We start from the raw sequence: 16,068 nt of genomic DNA, 5'->3' as shown, positions 1-16,068 counted from the left end.
ACTTGCTGGTCAGGTTGTAACCTCAGCATATAGAATAAAGTCAGCCGTAGACCTACTTCTTTGGTTTACTACAGCACTGTTGGCGCCTTCGCCTTCCTCCACCGGTTCTAGCAGCACCAACCGTATTGCCAGGCGGGACTCAAGCCTCCGCACCAGGTTGCTGTCACTCAACTGTCACCCCTGGGGATGAGAGGGAAGGACGGGCAGGCTGGCCTGACCTATATAAGAGGCCCTCATCCTCCTGTTTGTTTGTGCACATACAGGAGTGTGAGTGCTGCTGTGCCGTATGTCGTAATTCAGCCTCTCCCACATGCCGTCCATATTCCCATCTCACTCTCTGAACCATTGTTACACGCAAAGAAAGGCTGTCGTCGTAAATAAGAATTTGGCTGTAATTGACGTTCCTGTCAAGTACACAGTCAGGCAGCTCCGTCCCCTCCCTCCCTCCCCTCTGTTCCTTCCTCTCTCTATAAGACGCTCTCACCGCTCACTCATTTGCTTTGTCTCTCTCTCCTTCCGTTTTTTCCCATAAGCCTCTGTCTCCAGTGTTTGCCCCTTTCCTCTCATTTCCTTTTGTTTCTTATCTCATTTCGAACTCCCAGCTAGAGGGAGGCAAACGATACTAGCTGTTTTTTGAGGAAAGTTGTCAATAACGCCTCGTTGGATGGTGATTGAATAGATAAACGATGGTTCTGCCCAATCTTCTGTCCCTGCTGCACGTTTTTATATAAACTTTAGTAGAATTGTATTTTTATTTTTTATTTTTTTGTTTTTTTCCCCCAATATTTATGCAAGCCTCCAACTAATGTTTATCTCATGAATACATTATTTAATTATCTGATATGGAAGAAAAGACAGGGATGTATTAAAAGCACCAATCCTTTTTTTTTATTTTTTATTTTTTTCATGGACAGTAATTGTCTCTGGACAGTTGTCTCTCAACAAATGATTTTCGACTGAGGAAAGTGTGGCAGGGAAATTACTTTCACTGTCACGTACCTATAGAATTTCATTACCATGATAATGCTCACCATTTCCTTGCTTCCTCGAAAACATAGACAATCCAAGACAAACATAGAAGGACAGCGTCTCGTTACCATGGAGATGACAGAACCCATCGCATTTAGCTTCGCCACGGTATAAATGCGGGACGTGACATGCGGGACATAGTATCTTTTGTCGAGAGACAACTGTTGAGTGTCGAGCGACCAAGCATAAATTAAGCTTTAGGCCACTCTTATGTAGCCCTTAAACTTGAAGACAGAATATCCACAGTTGAAAAGTGTATTTTAAAGGTATGTGTAGTCAGGAGGGACCAGAACAGCAGGCATTTTTGAAGGATTTTATTAGTTTAGCTTACTACTTTAAAAAGAACTACCTAATTTCAAGGGAAAAGACATTGTAGATTAAAGTTGATAGGATAAATAACAACAACAGTTAGATTCATGTCGTGATGGCCTAAACTGCCTCTAGAATCTACCATATGTAGACTCTCAGATGTTAAATGCTATGGAAAACAGGGAGGGATCCAGCTTGGCTCAATATTTTCTATTTAATGATCCATCGCACCCCTAGTTACTCTTGGATGAGCAGCTTCTTAGGGTATTAAAGAGGAGATCTTTGTATGCAGATGACATCACTTTGGATCAGGCAGATGTGTCCATCTGTTAATGCTTGTTGCAGGGTTCCTGCTGGTCATGGAATTTCAGGAATACCATGGTGTTTTGAGAGTTGTATTCCAGACGGAGAAAGTCAGGGAATTAGATTTTTTTTTTTTGGAAAGTCAGGGAATATCAGGGAATTTTACAAATGGGTCGCTTTAACAGGTGTATAGCAGGTAGAGATGTTCCGATACCATTTTTTCCTTCCCGATACCGATTCCAATACCTGAACTTGCGTATCGGCCGATACCGAGTACCGATCCGATACCAGTGCGTTATAACCTTGAGGTCAAGCACATTGCAGGCAAGAACAATAGTGTAGCCGATTACTTCGGCTGCCGGTTGACTTACTACTCAAGAGATTGAACATGCTGGCGAGTGACGAGCACCGGATCAGTGCCGGGGCTGCGAGGCAACAGGTAAGCCCACATACCTTACCTTTAGCCTGGCAGCCGAACACTCATCTCCGGGAATCACATGCACGGTCGACCAAGCCCTGGAAGCCCCTGACACGAGTGTTAATATCCTGAACAGTAACAGTATGTTCCCAGGGTTGTGTTTGCCGTGACATAATTGCCGGTCTAAAACAGTAACGTTAGTTGCCAGTGGCAGCACAGCGCAACTTGCTACTGTTTTAGAGCAACGAAGAAGAATTGATTTCTGGGAAAACGGCCATTTTATCCGGGGTGGTTGATTTTTTTCGGGGCTAATAAATTACATGATATCGGATCGGTGCATAGACTCGCGTACTCGCCGATACCCGATCCAGCATTTTAGGCTGTATCGGAGGCATTTCCGATACTGGTATCGGTATCGGAACAACTCTAATAGCAGGGTGTATGTTTTTAACTTGTTTAGAAAAATGCTCTTAGTTATGAAAAGTCATGGAATTTTACATCAGGGCCACGGTGGGAACCTTCTTGTTGGTAGTCACATCTACACTTCCATTTGTTGTTTTAACATGATATTTACTAGGGATGTAACAGATGTTTGTGAAGTCAACAGACATGTACATTTCAATGTCTCTATCGGTGTCATAACTTCCAAATGTTTTCAGGCAACAGGTACATGACTTTCTCACCTTGTGTCATTGAGTGTAAGCAATGAGTCACAACATTTGAAATCACTATCAGTTGCAGTCCTTAGTTACTTCTGCATCACCTCTGCATGCCTCATGTCGAATTTTCTGATTATTCAAAAACACAGACAGGGTAACAAACAGTTGAGGCAACAGAGTAGTTGTGATTAACATTGTATTTAATTAGAGCAAGCTGGGAAAAGGGGTTTCAGTCAGTGGCAAAGCAAAGGGAATGACAATAAGCTTTTCAGTCCTGTTTTAGAGAGGGTGGGCGAGAAATGGCATGTGGATTTCCAGCGAAGCCCCACCCCCCACTCTTCTCTCTCAAATCCTTTTTCACATCTTCTCCTCTCTGCCATCTTTTTTTTTTTTACAGCTCCTTTCTCTTTCTTTGTCTTCACCCTCCTCCATCTACCAAAGATTCATTTTTAATCTCATGAGACATTATTCTGCAATGTAACACCCACTCCCTCCCTGGTGTGTGCAGGAGGTGTGGCTCATGTGCAGAGTCTCAGTAGAGGGCTGTGGAATTGTTGGATTTATTTTATTTTTGGTTGTGCGATCTGAGAGGAAACCACATGGAATCACTGGAAACCCTTAAGCTGCCAGTATACTTGCTGTGGAAATTAATTTCAGCAGGTTTTACAAACAAAAGGGCATGTTTCTGGAGAATTGTTGCGCTGTTTTGGCTTCCGCAGTTTGCACAGACTTGCTGGCCGAACAGGTTGAATTCTTCACGCACCAGCCTCCAGTGGATTATCATCTGCAATTTGTCTAAAATATCAAACGATTGGTTGTGTTATCTTGTGGGAAAGTGTCTCTATTTCCTTTTCCAGTTGATTTGCTGACATCTCATGGTCAACTTTTCTTACCTCTTTAATCTTCATACGCTCCCACTGGTATGGAATGTCAGTAAACAAACGATATCAACCTGCAATGAGTATAAACACGTTTTCATGCGGTGACATGTTTGACTGTGGTTCAGTTTCAAGCAAGTCCCCCTCGTTTTGAATGGTGATCTCCAGTTTTCCTGCGGTTTTCCGTCATGATTTTTCTTTTTTGCTGCCCTTATCACAACCTTGAAATTGGATAGTAATGGGATATGACTACACTGCTACCGCATTAGCTGACGTATTTTCAGCTGTTTGGTGATGTCCTTGCTAACCAAGGACCGTAGTCTTTCCCATACATAAGCTAATTTATGGAGCACCGCCACAATATTGGCACGGCTGCCACAAAATCAAAAGTTGGTCAATGTATAGAAATTGATCTAAATTGATCTCCAATGCTGTGCCTAATGTGTGCATCATGTCATGTCATTTGCCAATGCACAGACCAGTAGACCAGCAGCATTGCAATCTGACAGCACATCCATTCTAGGTAGTATTAAATTTGGCAGTCGGAAACTTGCAGATACCCTGAAACTTTTATCATACCTTCTCTATTCAGTTCATGAATGGCCCCAACCCTAGTGCACATGGTTATACCAATGGCTCTGTGGGTATGAGTGTGTGTTCCTGGATGATTCACAACCTGATTCCAAATGCAACTTCCCAGCTCTATTTCGGTGAGGCAGTTGATTCAGTGCTGCTCCATGGTTGGACAGGGAGACATTAAAATCCAACAGTCGTGCCTTTATTTCAAGAACCCCTTACACAAGCCAGACTGACTCATCACCAGCGCTCCTGTTCTGGTCTGGAGGCCCCTTTAACTATTAATCAGCCCGCGCATCCACCATGGCTATACGCAGCACTCACCTATATATGGTGCCCAGAAGGTCCTAAATCACAGCCAGTCTGGGCTCTCTGTTCCTAGCGCTGCTATGACTATAGGCCAGCACCACCAAGCCAGTCATAGCTGTGATGGATGTCCAGCTTGCTTGGGCTCTCACTTGTCCCGCGGCTAAAAGGGGAACAGGCTTTGACTCTGCTCTTTACTGTTCTCTTTACATCACTTTTCCCACAGGCTTCCCATTGATCATGGAATTTCTGGAATTTCGAGAGACGATTTCAGACAGGGAAAGTAAGGGAAGTCAGGGAATATTAACGACTAACGACTAATTTCCCTGTCGATTAAATGAAAATTTAAATTTAGACTAGTCGACTAGTCTAAAAGTAAGAAAACACTCAGAAAACAGTCAAAATTGAGCACAATTTAATCTATAAGGTTAAAACGTCCGAAAAAATATTGCGTTTATTTAAGAGCCATTTGAAACCGTTAATCACATTCTTCAATAACTGTGGCACTTGGCGCCGTTTATTATGAACATTGCACATTACAAAACATGACAACTCACTAAATAAAAGTTAACAAATAACATTTAAAATAAATAAATTGCCACTGAAATGTGTGGCACTTTGCGCCGTGCATTATGAACATTGCACATTACAAAACATGACAACTCACTAAATAAAAGTTAACAAATAACATTTAAAATAATAATAAAAAATATTAAAAAATAATAATCAGTCATCAGAAAAACTACCAATAATAGGTCTACAAAAAAATAACAATTAGGCCTACTGATCAACGTGACATTAGATTATTAGGCTATTCAACAACGGCGTGCTGTTGGCAATCAGCTTCAAACAGCACGTACACACACACACACACACACGCATTGTGGTTACGCATTGCTCCGGTCGAGTGGTTATATGCCAGTTTATTCTGACACAGCCTACATACAACCTTATTTTCCTTTTCTAGATCAAAATACTGCCAAACCGCGCTGGTTTTACGAGATGTCGTCTCTGTCCGGTCCCACTTTCTACCTCGCTGGTTTACATCCGGGCATAACCGCCTGCCGGGGCTGCAGCCCCAACTAGTGGCGGGTGGCTGCATAACATCTTAGACGCAACAGTTAACCGGCGTTGTACATTATTAATAATTAGTTTAACCGACTAGTATTTCTGGTGCCGAGTAGCGAGGGTAGAAACGTTTAATCGACTAGTCGACTAATCGCGCACATCCCTAGTATATACCAGAATGTATTGTAGATTAGATGGTGGTGTTCAGCTGTTTTTCTCCACAGCCTGCCCAACTGTAGCGGAAGCCTAGAGGAAAAACAATGACAAACCATGCAAGGAATAAAATGTTCATGGAAGTGCTTTGATGGAAAATCATGGGATTTTACATCGGGGCCACCTTGGGAACCCTGTGCCCAGTTAATTGCGTTGTTAGATTGGGACATAAGAGCGGAGGAAATAATTTGGATACATGATAAGGTTTTCTATTAATTTAAGTGGGATATATGAATAGATTAGATGCGTCACCAATTTTGCAAATGTATGTGCATTTTGTTTCTTGACCATTCCTTTGACGTTGCAACATATTTCTTCCTGGAGGTAGAGCAGTGGTTTCCTTAAGAAAAATACTGTCCTGTATTAGCTCTTAGGAGAATGAAGGTTGTGAGGTTGTCAGGAAATCCAAGTGCGTTCTGTTGTCATCCATGGCATTCAGCACTGTCCTTCTCTTCCTAACCTTATTTATTACCCATTTGTTTAAAAAAAAAATGGGTTGCGTCAAAAATGTCTTAGGAGATCTCCCCCCCTCATTTTTTTCCCTTAATCTTTCAGTAGTCTACTTCGGCATTTGTTAACCCCAAGTCAAAATAAAATGATGCCACAGAGTGATGGGATTGTGTGTGTGTGTGTGAAGTGGAGGTGGGGTTGACTTGGAGAGAACAAGGGGAAAGAAAAAGTCTGACATTGAGACAAATGAGGGGGAATTTTGATGACCTACACACAAACACAGACAGACATCGCTTCGTCGCACACATCGGAGGACGGTGACACGACCCACATCAATCACAGCATTTACAGCAGATGCTTGCGGTAATTACATAGATGTATTTGGAATGTATTGGGATTCCATGCCAGGCGCCATCCAAAGATACCGGTTAAAGCATTGGAGAGCAGATTAAAGCCCAAGGAGGTCAATGGTGTTCGGATGCTGGGAAAGGGACGGTAGGGAGCTGGGAATTTCAATATAAATGTAAAATAGTCTGGGAGCCACAGACAAGGGCTGTACTATCTATTTTGAGGCCGGTGCTTATAAGCAAGCACATGGACGTCCAAGTACATCCACGCACACTGGACAGCCACTCCCGGAAAATAATATGGCTCGGTCTGTCGAGGCTGTGAGCATCCTTGTCTTTGATTGGCTTCCGTAGAAAAGCTGCTAGACTCGACTGACAAGCCATGGCTCAGAACAATCGAGCACTGATAGACAATTGTCTTTTTTAGCAACAGTAGCTATTTTTCTAACTTCATTTTAGCATTGCCAAGAGCTCACCTTTTTTGTAAGACCGTCCCTAAATCTCTACCTCCCTGTTGGTTGTCATCAGGCTTTTTTTTTTTTTATTACTCTTGTGTAAGGTTTTCCACAAGGCTGCACTGTAATGGTGTTTGGTTTCTGACCTATTCTCTTCTAGGAATTGTCTATCCATGTCTATGTATCTGGGTGGTTAAAGAACATTTGGACCATTTGATTTGTGATTTTTTTTTTTTTTTTGTGATGCGCTCTCCAAAAATTTGCCTTCCTCCCAGCCCATTGTTTTCAGTGACTGGCCACTTCACACCTACCTGACCACATCTGTGTGAGCCGTCACTTCAGCCTTGTGGACAAAGTCTTATCCTCTTATTGGACGTAGGTGTGAAGAAAAAACAGCTTAAGAGATTTTTTTTTATTCCTCTGACCAACATCTTCGCTGGAAAACATGAATCTTAATTTAGCAGAGGCTCCAGTAGACTCAGGCTTTAGGGCCATCCACCTCCTGTTGTTATTTCAGGTCTCCGTTGTGGGTGAGAAGTAGGAGCTGTCAGGTTTGGTTTGTGAATGAGCTGCAACACAATAGAGGAACAACTGAGCTCGAGCCGCTCACTGTCACAGTCATGTACAATCTAATATATACACACAAACACACACACCAGTGCATGTCTCACCACTACCATGTTCTCCATTTCTGTCTCCCATACATTCTGTTTTTTCATCTCTCCCTCTACTCCTATTCTCATTCATTCATTCATTCTTTCTGCATCTTTTATGCTCCCTGCTTTTTCAGAGCTTGTTGTAGAGCTCGCCTATCTCTCTCACACGCACACACACACACACACACACACGTGTGCATTCCTTTGGTAGTGTTTTCAGTTGTTAGTGAGCCAGAGTTTTCCAATCTATCATGCTGCCTGGCTCATCCTATTTTTCTCAAATGACATCCCCCAAATTCTCCTCTTCTCCGTTTTTATTTGATTCAGTCTTTTATTTGGAGAAAATAGGAGGTTGCTGCGAAAGCCCCTGAGGCTTTTCTTTAGATTTACTGCCCTTGATGCCCTCCCTACTACCTTGTACCGGCTTCATTTTTCTCTGCAGCAGAACGTGGGACAGTTTTGAGTCGTGTTGAGGACATGAAGTGTGGTGTCACGGCGAATCTCGGGCTGGTCGCCCATTTTGTTTGCGAAGAGTCCAAATTGAGTTCTGGAGTTGCTTTGACCGCCTCTGGGCTGCTCCTTATCTTAGCATGTCGTTTGTCATTTTGTCCATTCCTGGAAATCTAATAATCTTTAATATCCCCTTTCACCAGCTTGGTACTGCTGACAACTATCCATCTCTCATCGCTAAGATACTCGCTCTCTTCACTCTGAGTGCAATCTCATAGCAATCTGGAGTTTTCCTTCGCTCTGCTTCCCTGATGACCACAGGTGCACACACACACCACCACACACAGCGTCACTTGAAGCCAGGAGATGGATGCTCTTCTAATGTTCTCTCATGTTCTCAGATATTAAATTAATTTTTCACTCGTATCGTGGAGTGCAGAGGAAATCTAGTGTCTTTTCTGGTATGTCGTTTGACATCGTTCGTTTTCTCAGATCAGTTATTTGGAACCTTGGAACAGTTTCCTCTTAGTTGGTTTTGTTTGGTAATAGTAGAATAGTAGAGTGACATCGTATTGAGAGGGAGGTTTCTTGGCACGTTCCCAATCCAACCCTGGGGCTTTGTGATCCCAACCGACCACAGGAAGCATTGTGCATTTGTTTGGTCAGATCACATTCTTACTCCAAAGGTAGCTAATCTTGATACTGCCATGTTGAATTACTTGGAAAGGAACTCTTTTCCCGCACCAAATTGTGACCCCTGATTTGGGCCAAAGCAAATGGACTAGAGATTTGAAAATGCCCTCTTTTGGCCATGGTCAACTTATGTTGGAGTTTCTAACATTTTTAGTTTGAAAGCATATCTACTGAAATGCACCGGTGAGACGACCCCCTTGATTCCCCTTAAATTCCTTTGTCTTCTGACCATCTGATCCTCTGTTTCCCCCTTCTCTCTCTGCAGTTCTGGACATGGCGCGCCATGTGCCCCTGTATCGGGCACTCCTGGAGCTGCTGAGGGCCATTTCCACCTGCACTGCCCTGGTTCCTCTGCTGCTGCCCCTCTCTGGAGACCCGGGGCAGGACGAGGAAGAGGAGGATGAAGAACGCTCAGAGGGACAGACCTCTGTGGGAATGCTGCTGGCCAAGATGAAGACCTGCGTGGACACATACACCAATCGCCTCAGGTAAGACAGGGAGGATCCATGTAGCTTGAGGGGAGGGGTAGCTAAATGACGTGATTGGTTTCCACTGATATGGGGTTTTTAAGGTAAACACTAATATTCAGTATGTTTAAATTTCACAGTTTTTATTCCCAAAATAATGGAAAAATTTACAAGTATTCAGTGTTTCCCCTAGAATTCTATTCCTGGCAGGGTGGAAAATCCTCTGAACCAGCATTTAGACCACTGGAACGAAACACTAAAACTCTTTAGTGAAACCCAGTATTATAAAAAACAACAACAAATAAGTCAACTTTGCCATTATTATGTCTCTTAGTTTGAAGGAATGGAATGGGAACAGTTAGCTTAGCTCAATTGCTGGAAGTCTAAGGGATCAAGTAGCAGTTCCTCTGCTGCTTAGATGGCTGCACTACACCAAAAGTCAAATGACGTGTTGTTGTTGTTGTTGTTGTTGTTTTTTTTTTGTTTTTTTTTTTCCAGTTTGTTTTGGTGCTAGAAGAAAAGGCTTTGCCAGCCGCAGAAAATTTCACTACGCAAATCCTTGCCTCTTCTCTGCATACGCTGCTGTGCTACACATACACCACTTTCCCTCCTCCCTGTCTACACAAATGCACCAAGACTTATCAATATTGCATAGCTCCCATTCTGAGGAGTCAAACTAAGGGATGTGACCCCAACATGTTCAGACGTAAAAGCTCCTCTACAATCACAGCTGACAACATGCTGTACTTAGATTTACATACATACATGTCGCCTCCCTAGTGTTAAGGGGCTTATTATGAATTTACCTTCCCATGTCACTAAGTGGGTATTTTTAGAATGCATATGACATGAATGTTGCAGCATCCATCATGTATTCTCCTCCAACAATATCAGGTACCACAGGAAGAATCCCATGATCCTCTGCGTTGTACCTGATCATGGTTTATAAGCCACAACATATGGCTTATTAAGGCTAGTGAGCTAGTTGTAGAATGCAATTACCCTGATGGCCTATGTTTTGCTCATCTATAAGGAACTGAAGTGTAATGAACCAGTAACTTGTTTGAATATTGTACTATTTTGTGTGAACATTACCTTTATTCTTCAATGTGGAGGAAACAGAGTGGAGACTGTTGGTCTGTTTTAGTGATATCAGCTCAGGCCACAGTGATAACCAGCCTCATGAGCATTATATACACCCAGCTATAAGTTATCTGCAGGCTTAAAACACAGACACACACTGAGGCTTAGAAAGACTGGAACACACTCTCTACCACTTTGTCTCACATACACGCACACACACACACACACACACAGAAGCTTTAATGAAAGAAGAGCCTGAGGGCAAATGGCCAGACACTGAGACTGATCGCCAGGCTTTTAGTCAACAGTCTCTCCCAGTCTGGGCCAACAACCAAGACGCGGGACCAATCTCACAGGTGGGAGGGTGGGTAGAGGGGCCGGGTGGGGGCGGGGCTTAAATGGCAGAGGACCTTTGTTGACATCGTCCTCGGCTGGAGCAGAGGATTCTGGGATGGAGGGAGCTTGGCAGCTATTCCGCTTCATGTAACATCAGAGGAATGCTGCCTTTTCAGTGGCCTACTGCGTCCCTCTCAATGTGTTCGCAGAATCCTCTTGCCTACCTGCTCCCTTTGCATTTAACGACAAAGTTAGAAGATGCTTTAGTGGCATTTTTTTTTATCACTCAAACTGTGGACTGGGACTTGTTTTGGTTTGCTCCAAAAAAGATTCCCATAAAAATTGGGGTCTGCTCAGGTCAAAACCAGTGGAGAGATATGAAGGCAGGATAGGTGCTGGGGTATAAATAAAAGTTATTTATGCTGTGAGGCTGAATAAAAGCTGGTTAAATAATTCATGGTACCTGGGCAGTGGTTCTGTCTGTCTGAACATTGGGTCAGACCTTTCTTCCCTTCACACCTCTGAGGCTTCGCCCTCTCCTGCTCATTCCCCCCATAACAGCACATGAAAAATGCCTGTGTGTTTGTGCAAGAAGGTGAAACTGGGATGTGCACTTCAGCTCTTTAAGCATGGTTGATAGGGCTGAACAATTAATCGAAATTTTATCGAAATCGCAATATGGCCTACTGCAATTTTCAAATCGCAGGAGGTGCAATATTTGTTAAAGGCAAAATGTGTGTCAAAATACCATTTAAAATTAAATATTGTCGTGCTGCAGAGATGTCCTGGCCTACACATCATATTCTACAGACTTAAGAAAACATCTTTGTTTCACCATAATCATTTTAACACATTTTTCAATGAAAATGAGAATAACGATGTAAAAATGATCATTCCCTCTAATATCGCAAATTATATCGCAATTGCAATATCAGTCAAAATAATTGCAATTAGATATTTTTTCAAAATCGTTCAGCCCTAATGGTTGGCAAGAGTTGTGAGTGGCTACTGGTTCACAATCCTAACAAACTGAGAAAGACAGGCACCTTTATTTTTCCTCATTTCCTTATTATTTTACCTTTTATGAGTATGGCATCCATGCTGATGGACACTTGGATCTCCTTTAGAAACTCCAAGGACAGAAAATTCCCTTTAGCTTTTGAAAATTTCTCACATTGGTGCTGTGAAATCCACTTAAAAGAATCAACAATTCAAAGAACATCAAATGCAGAAGGTCAAGAAAACATTTGTTGGAGCAGTGTATTGTTGGCCAACTAATATCCTAATAGGAATTTGGTTATTTAAAAAAACAGCATTCTAAAATATGTTTTCTCATTTTCTCTTTGTCCCGTTTCCAGGTCAAAGAAAGATAAGAGTAAAGGTGTGGTAAAGACGGATAGTTCAGATCCGGAGCCTGAGGGTTTGACTCTGCTGGTGCCCGACATCCAGAGGACGGCTGAGATAGTGTACGCTGCTACCACCAGCCTACGGCAGGCCAACCAGGGTATGTATACACACACACACACACACACACACACAAAGTGTGTTAGTATGTACACAGCAATTTTAGATGGTCTTCTTTTGAAAAGTCTGTCCTCATTACCATAGTCGGTAGCTCCTCCTCTCTCTCTCTGACTTTAAAACCCTGTTGGCTTTCAGACAGTATTTTTCATTTCCCTTCTTTCAACTTGGTCTGAATTATTTCAGCAGGTCCCAACTCTCTTCCCTCTCTCCATTTTTCTCTCTCTCCCTCATTCGTTTGTCTCGGTGTCCTGCCTTCTTGGTGCAAGGACAAGAAAATGGGTCTCTAAGTTTAGCTCGCCAAAAAGTCCAAATTCCCTGGGCTGTGATTGACTGCAGCCCCGAACAATTTCATCTTAATCAAGGACGCCATTGGCCTGTTTTTAAAACTTGAACTTGATCACACAGTCCCAAGCAACACGTCAAACTCATCCTAGTTTTTGTTTTTTTGACTCCTTTTGAGACAAAATTTGTCCAAGCAAAAAATGTAAAAGCCTCTTGTTATTCATATAGTTTGGTATGCCATTTCCTGATGAAGGCCACAGTATGACCAAAAAGCTTGGGGTTTGTTTTAATATGTACTTCTCAACTAGCCTTGAAAGAAAGGCTTCATAATTTTTGCATCAAGAGTGGAACTTGGAACTTTGTTAATTCAAGCACCAACCCCAAATCAAAGAGCACCCTTGGCAAACGCCTCCACACACCAAAACCCAAGAGAAGCATACCCAGTCCTCTCTTCTTTTAACTCGCTTTAAGATCGTTTGAACTTAAGGCGATAGCTTTTGCAGGTGACACGGCATGAGACCACATTGGCTTACCCACCTTGGCCACATCTAAATTATGGTTGTCTCTTGACCACCCTGATGGATGGTCCACTTCTAAGGACTTGTCTCCAAAATGGCTGCCCCATTCCTATATCCTTGGCGCCTTCTCTGATCCTCTGAAATCTCCCTGGAGCCCTCGTGGAGAAGATGGACAGAGTCAGGTTTGGAAGAATGGTGGATGGCGAGGTGTGCAGGTCATAAAACATGTTATTTGTTCAGGGAGAGAGAGAGAGAGAGAATCTCCTAGCTAGCCATTAGTCACCTAAAGAAAGCAGGGCCATCAATAACACCTCTGATGCACAATGGAGCATTACACCTCCCCTATTGCCTTGTTGCTACACACTACACAATATTAATTACCCCCCACCCTCCCTTTTCCTCCTTTCCACCCCCAGAGGATTTTTATGTTCAGTCCACATCAATGGCTGTCCGAGTGATCACTGAGGTGGGGAGTTGGGTGTTAGGTGGGGGTGGAAGTATGTGCGTGTGGAGTGGGGGGGGGGTGCAGATAAAGATCGATGTTGTTGTCACTTTACATAAAGAAATCCATATGATAACGGCCACGGGAATCGCACCTCCCGTCATAGAGAGCGCAGCTTGTACAGTGTGGGGCTTGCAGGACAGAGGCCTGGACGGATGTCTAATTGTTTAATTAGTACTTAGTCTTTAAGACACATCTGTGGAAGGAGTCGCAATTGGACGGGAGCAGGACAGTATTGACTGAGGAGGGGAAGCGTTCCCCTGAAGCATCGATATCCCTGTGCCGACACGTCGACCGAACAGGCAAAATAAATGACGATATTGACGGCCCCTCGCTTTTCTCATGCGTACCTCTCTTCTGTCCAAAGTCGGTAATAGGGCAGTTAAATGTGCCGGTAATTTCATGGTAAGTGCATCTGTCCCCGGTACAAGTATGGAGCCCTAATACCCATAAACCTGCTATATATAGACAGTTAATTATGTTGATGCATTAACTGCTCTTCTATCTATCCCATCAACCCTCCTCTTCTTTGCTTTATTGTCACTGACAATTGGTGGGCAATTCAACATTATCATTTGTCTCGACCACGCGTCGACTGTCGATAGAGTTGTACTTTGAAGGAACAATGGGTTTGCGGGGCGAACCCGTGTTAGCGTCTCCTAACGATGGGAATGTCATTTGTCAAGATAAGGAATGGCAAAGGCTGGGAAACAGTGGGGGCAACATGTGGTCCCAAGCATCAACTCGATATTGCAGTCTTAGTGATGAAGCCTGGAAAGTACATGCATGGTGAAAACAACTTGGGTTACTTTCAGTTTCTTATGACTTTACTGCAGAGAAAATCAGGGTATCCATAGGTCCTGAAAAAGTTTTCAAAAGAAACAAAACATCATCTATCATCTCATGGCCTTGAATACAGGTAAACATGGCATTTTAAGTCTTGAATTCAGTTTTAGAGGTTGTTCTGGTGAGAAGTAAGCCCAGTCATTCAGACCTACATTCTCATAGTTCTACATTTGATTTCATTTTGGTCATTTCAAATTGGTCTTGAACTGGCCTTAAAAAGGTCTTAAACTTGATGAAACTTGCAGACGGCCTGGAAATGTCTGTGAGAAAAGTGTGTTGTTCAGGAGCAATCTTTAGATCAATACCAAGAATATGAACACTATCACAGGTCTTGTTAATTTTGTATTAGTGGTTTCTGCCAGTCTTTCTGCTGCACTTGAGTATGTGCATGCCTGCATATATGTGTGTCTGTCTTTTTGCCAAAGGTTAATGCAAAGATTGATGTTGTAAGCCAGTGGCTTGCTGTGGTGAGTGTTGTGATAAATGGCCTTGTGGCAGCACTCTCACAACGGAAGACTCCTGAAGCTGTTGCTTTTCTTTCTTCTTTCTGGTTACATACTGTATGCCACCACCCCGCTACCTCTTCTTCACCTCCTCTCTTTCTCATGCTTTCTCCTCCCCACACCCCTCCCTGCCTCCCTACCAGAGAGGAAGCTGGCAGAGTCTTCAAAGAAGGTGTCAAGCCGGCCCAAACCCCTGTCCATCCTACGCTCCCTCGAGGAAAAATACGTAGCTGCCATGAAGAAGCTCCAGTTTGGTGAGTTTTTTACTGTGTTTGTTTTTGTGTGTGTGGTTAAAGGTGTTCCATGTACTATTTTAACATCAAATCATTCATCATTCACATTCATTTCGAGACATAGTATCAGTATTATTACCATAAACTAACAAGACCATCGCCGAGAAGACTGGCAGCCTGGACTGGCCTCTACACAGCATTTTATATTGTCTGTCACCAGGTCAGATTTGGCGGGAAATTTGCTGTATTGCTTTATGGCACAAAGGGAGATTGCTTTACATCACAAAACAGGAAGAGGGCGCTGTTCTTCCAGCACAAACAGAACTAAACTTTTCTGGTAATGGCAGATGGTGAAAGGTGTTTATCCTCTTCAGTATAGCCAAAGATGCCAGGGAGGGGGAACCAATTTTATGGGAAATGTGGTATTCATTTTGACTTGGGTTTTTTTTTAGCACTAACAGTGTGCTACTAGCGGGAGTCAAAAGCTACCAAATGTCTCAACCATGGTCTCATTTGTTTACTGTAATTATACCAAGGCATCCAGAGTAATTTGATAATATATTGATTTTTAAAAATGCTGTCGACAGGGACTCCTCTGTTGCTTCGAAGTCTGGATGTTGGTTGGTTTTTCCTCGCACACTTTTTGCGCTCACACACATCACCCAAAGCTAGACTGTCGTCCTCGCTCCTACTATACCCCCCCCTTCCCCATGCACATACACACACACACACACACACACACTTCTATCTCTCCATCTCTCTCCCATGCTCTATCTGATATGATACATATTGCCGTCCCTCTGAAAGGGAGGAAGACTCTGGCCTCCTCCTCCCTTTCCTCTTGTCCATCACTCCATCCATGATTGATTACGCTACTTTTGTCGTGCTCCAATTGATTTTGTAAGCGGCCCAACTTCTAATGTAATTGCAAGTGACATGACTGTAAACAGGTTTGCTTCGGTCT

At 43.1% G+C, this 16,068-nt stretch overlaps 1 protein-coding gene across 1 annotated transcript in view; it reads left to right on the top strand.

Annotated features, from left to right (window-relative positions):
* birc6 (baculoviral IAP repeat containing 6) overlaps positions 1-16,068 on the top strand; it is a 131,313-nt gene that overhangs the window by 93,274 nt on the left and 21,971 nt on the right. The window contains exons 65-67 of the mRNA XM_078288816.1: positions 9,076-9,298; positions 12,055-12,200; positions 15,015-15,125. Of these exons, the coding sequence (XP_078144942.1) occupies positions 9,076-9,298; positions 12,055-12,200; positions 15,015-15,125 (480 nt within the window). The remainder of the gene's footprint in view (positions 1-9,075; positions 9,299-12,054; positions 12,201-15,014; positions 15,126-16,068) is intronic.

The sequence above is a fragment of the Centroberyx gerrardi genome, chromosome 15 (genome assembly GCF_048128805.1).
Source record: "Centroberyx gerrardi isolate f3 chromosome 15, fCenGer3.hap1.cur.20231027, whole genome shotgun sequence".
NCBI lineage: Eukaryota > Metazoa > Chordata > Actinopteri > Beryciformes > Berycidae > Centroberyx > Centroberyx gerrardi.
This window is presented reverse-complemented; position numbering and strand designations above follow the sequence as displayed.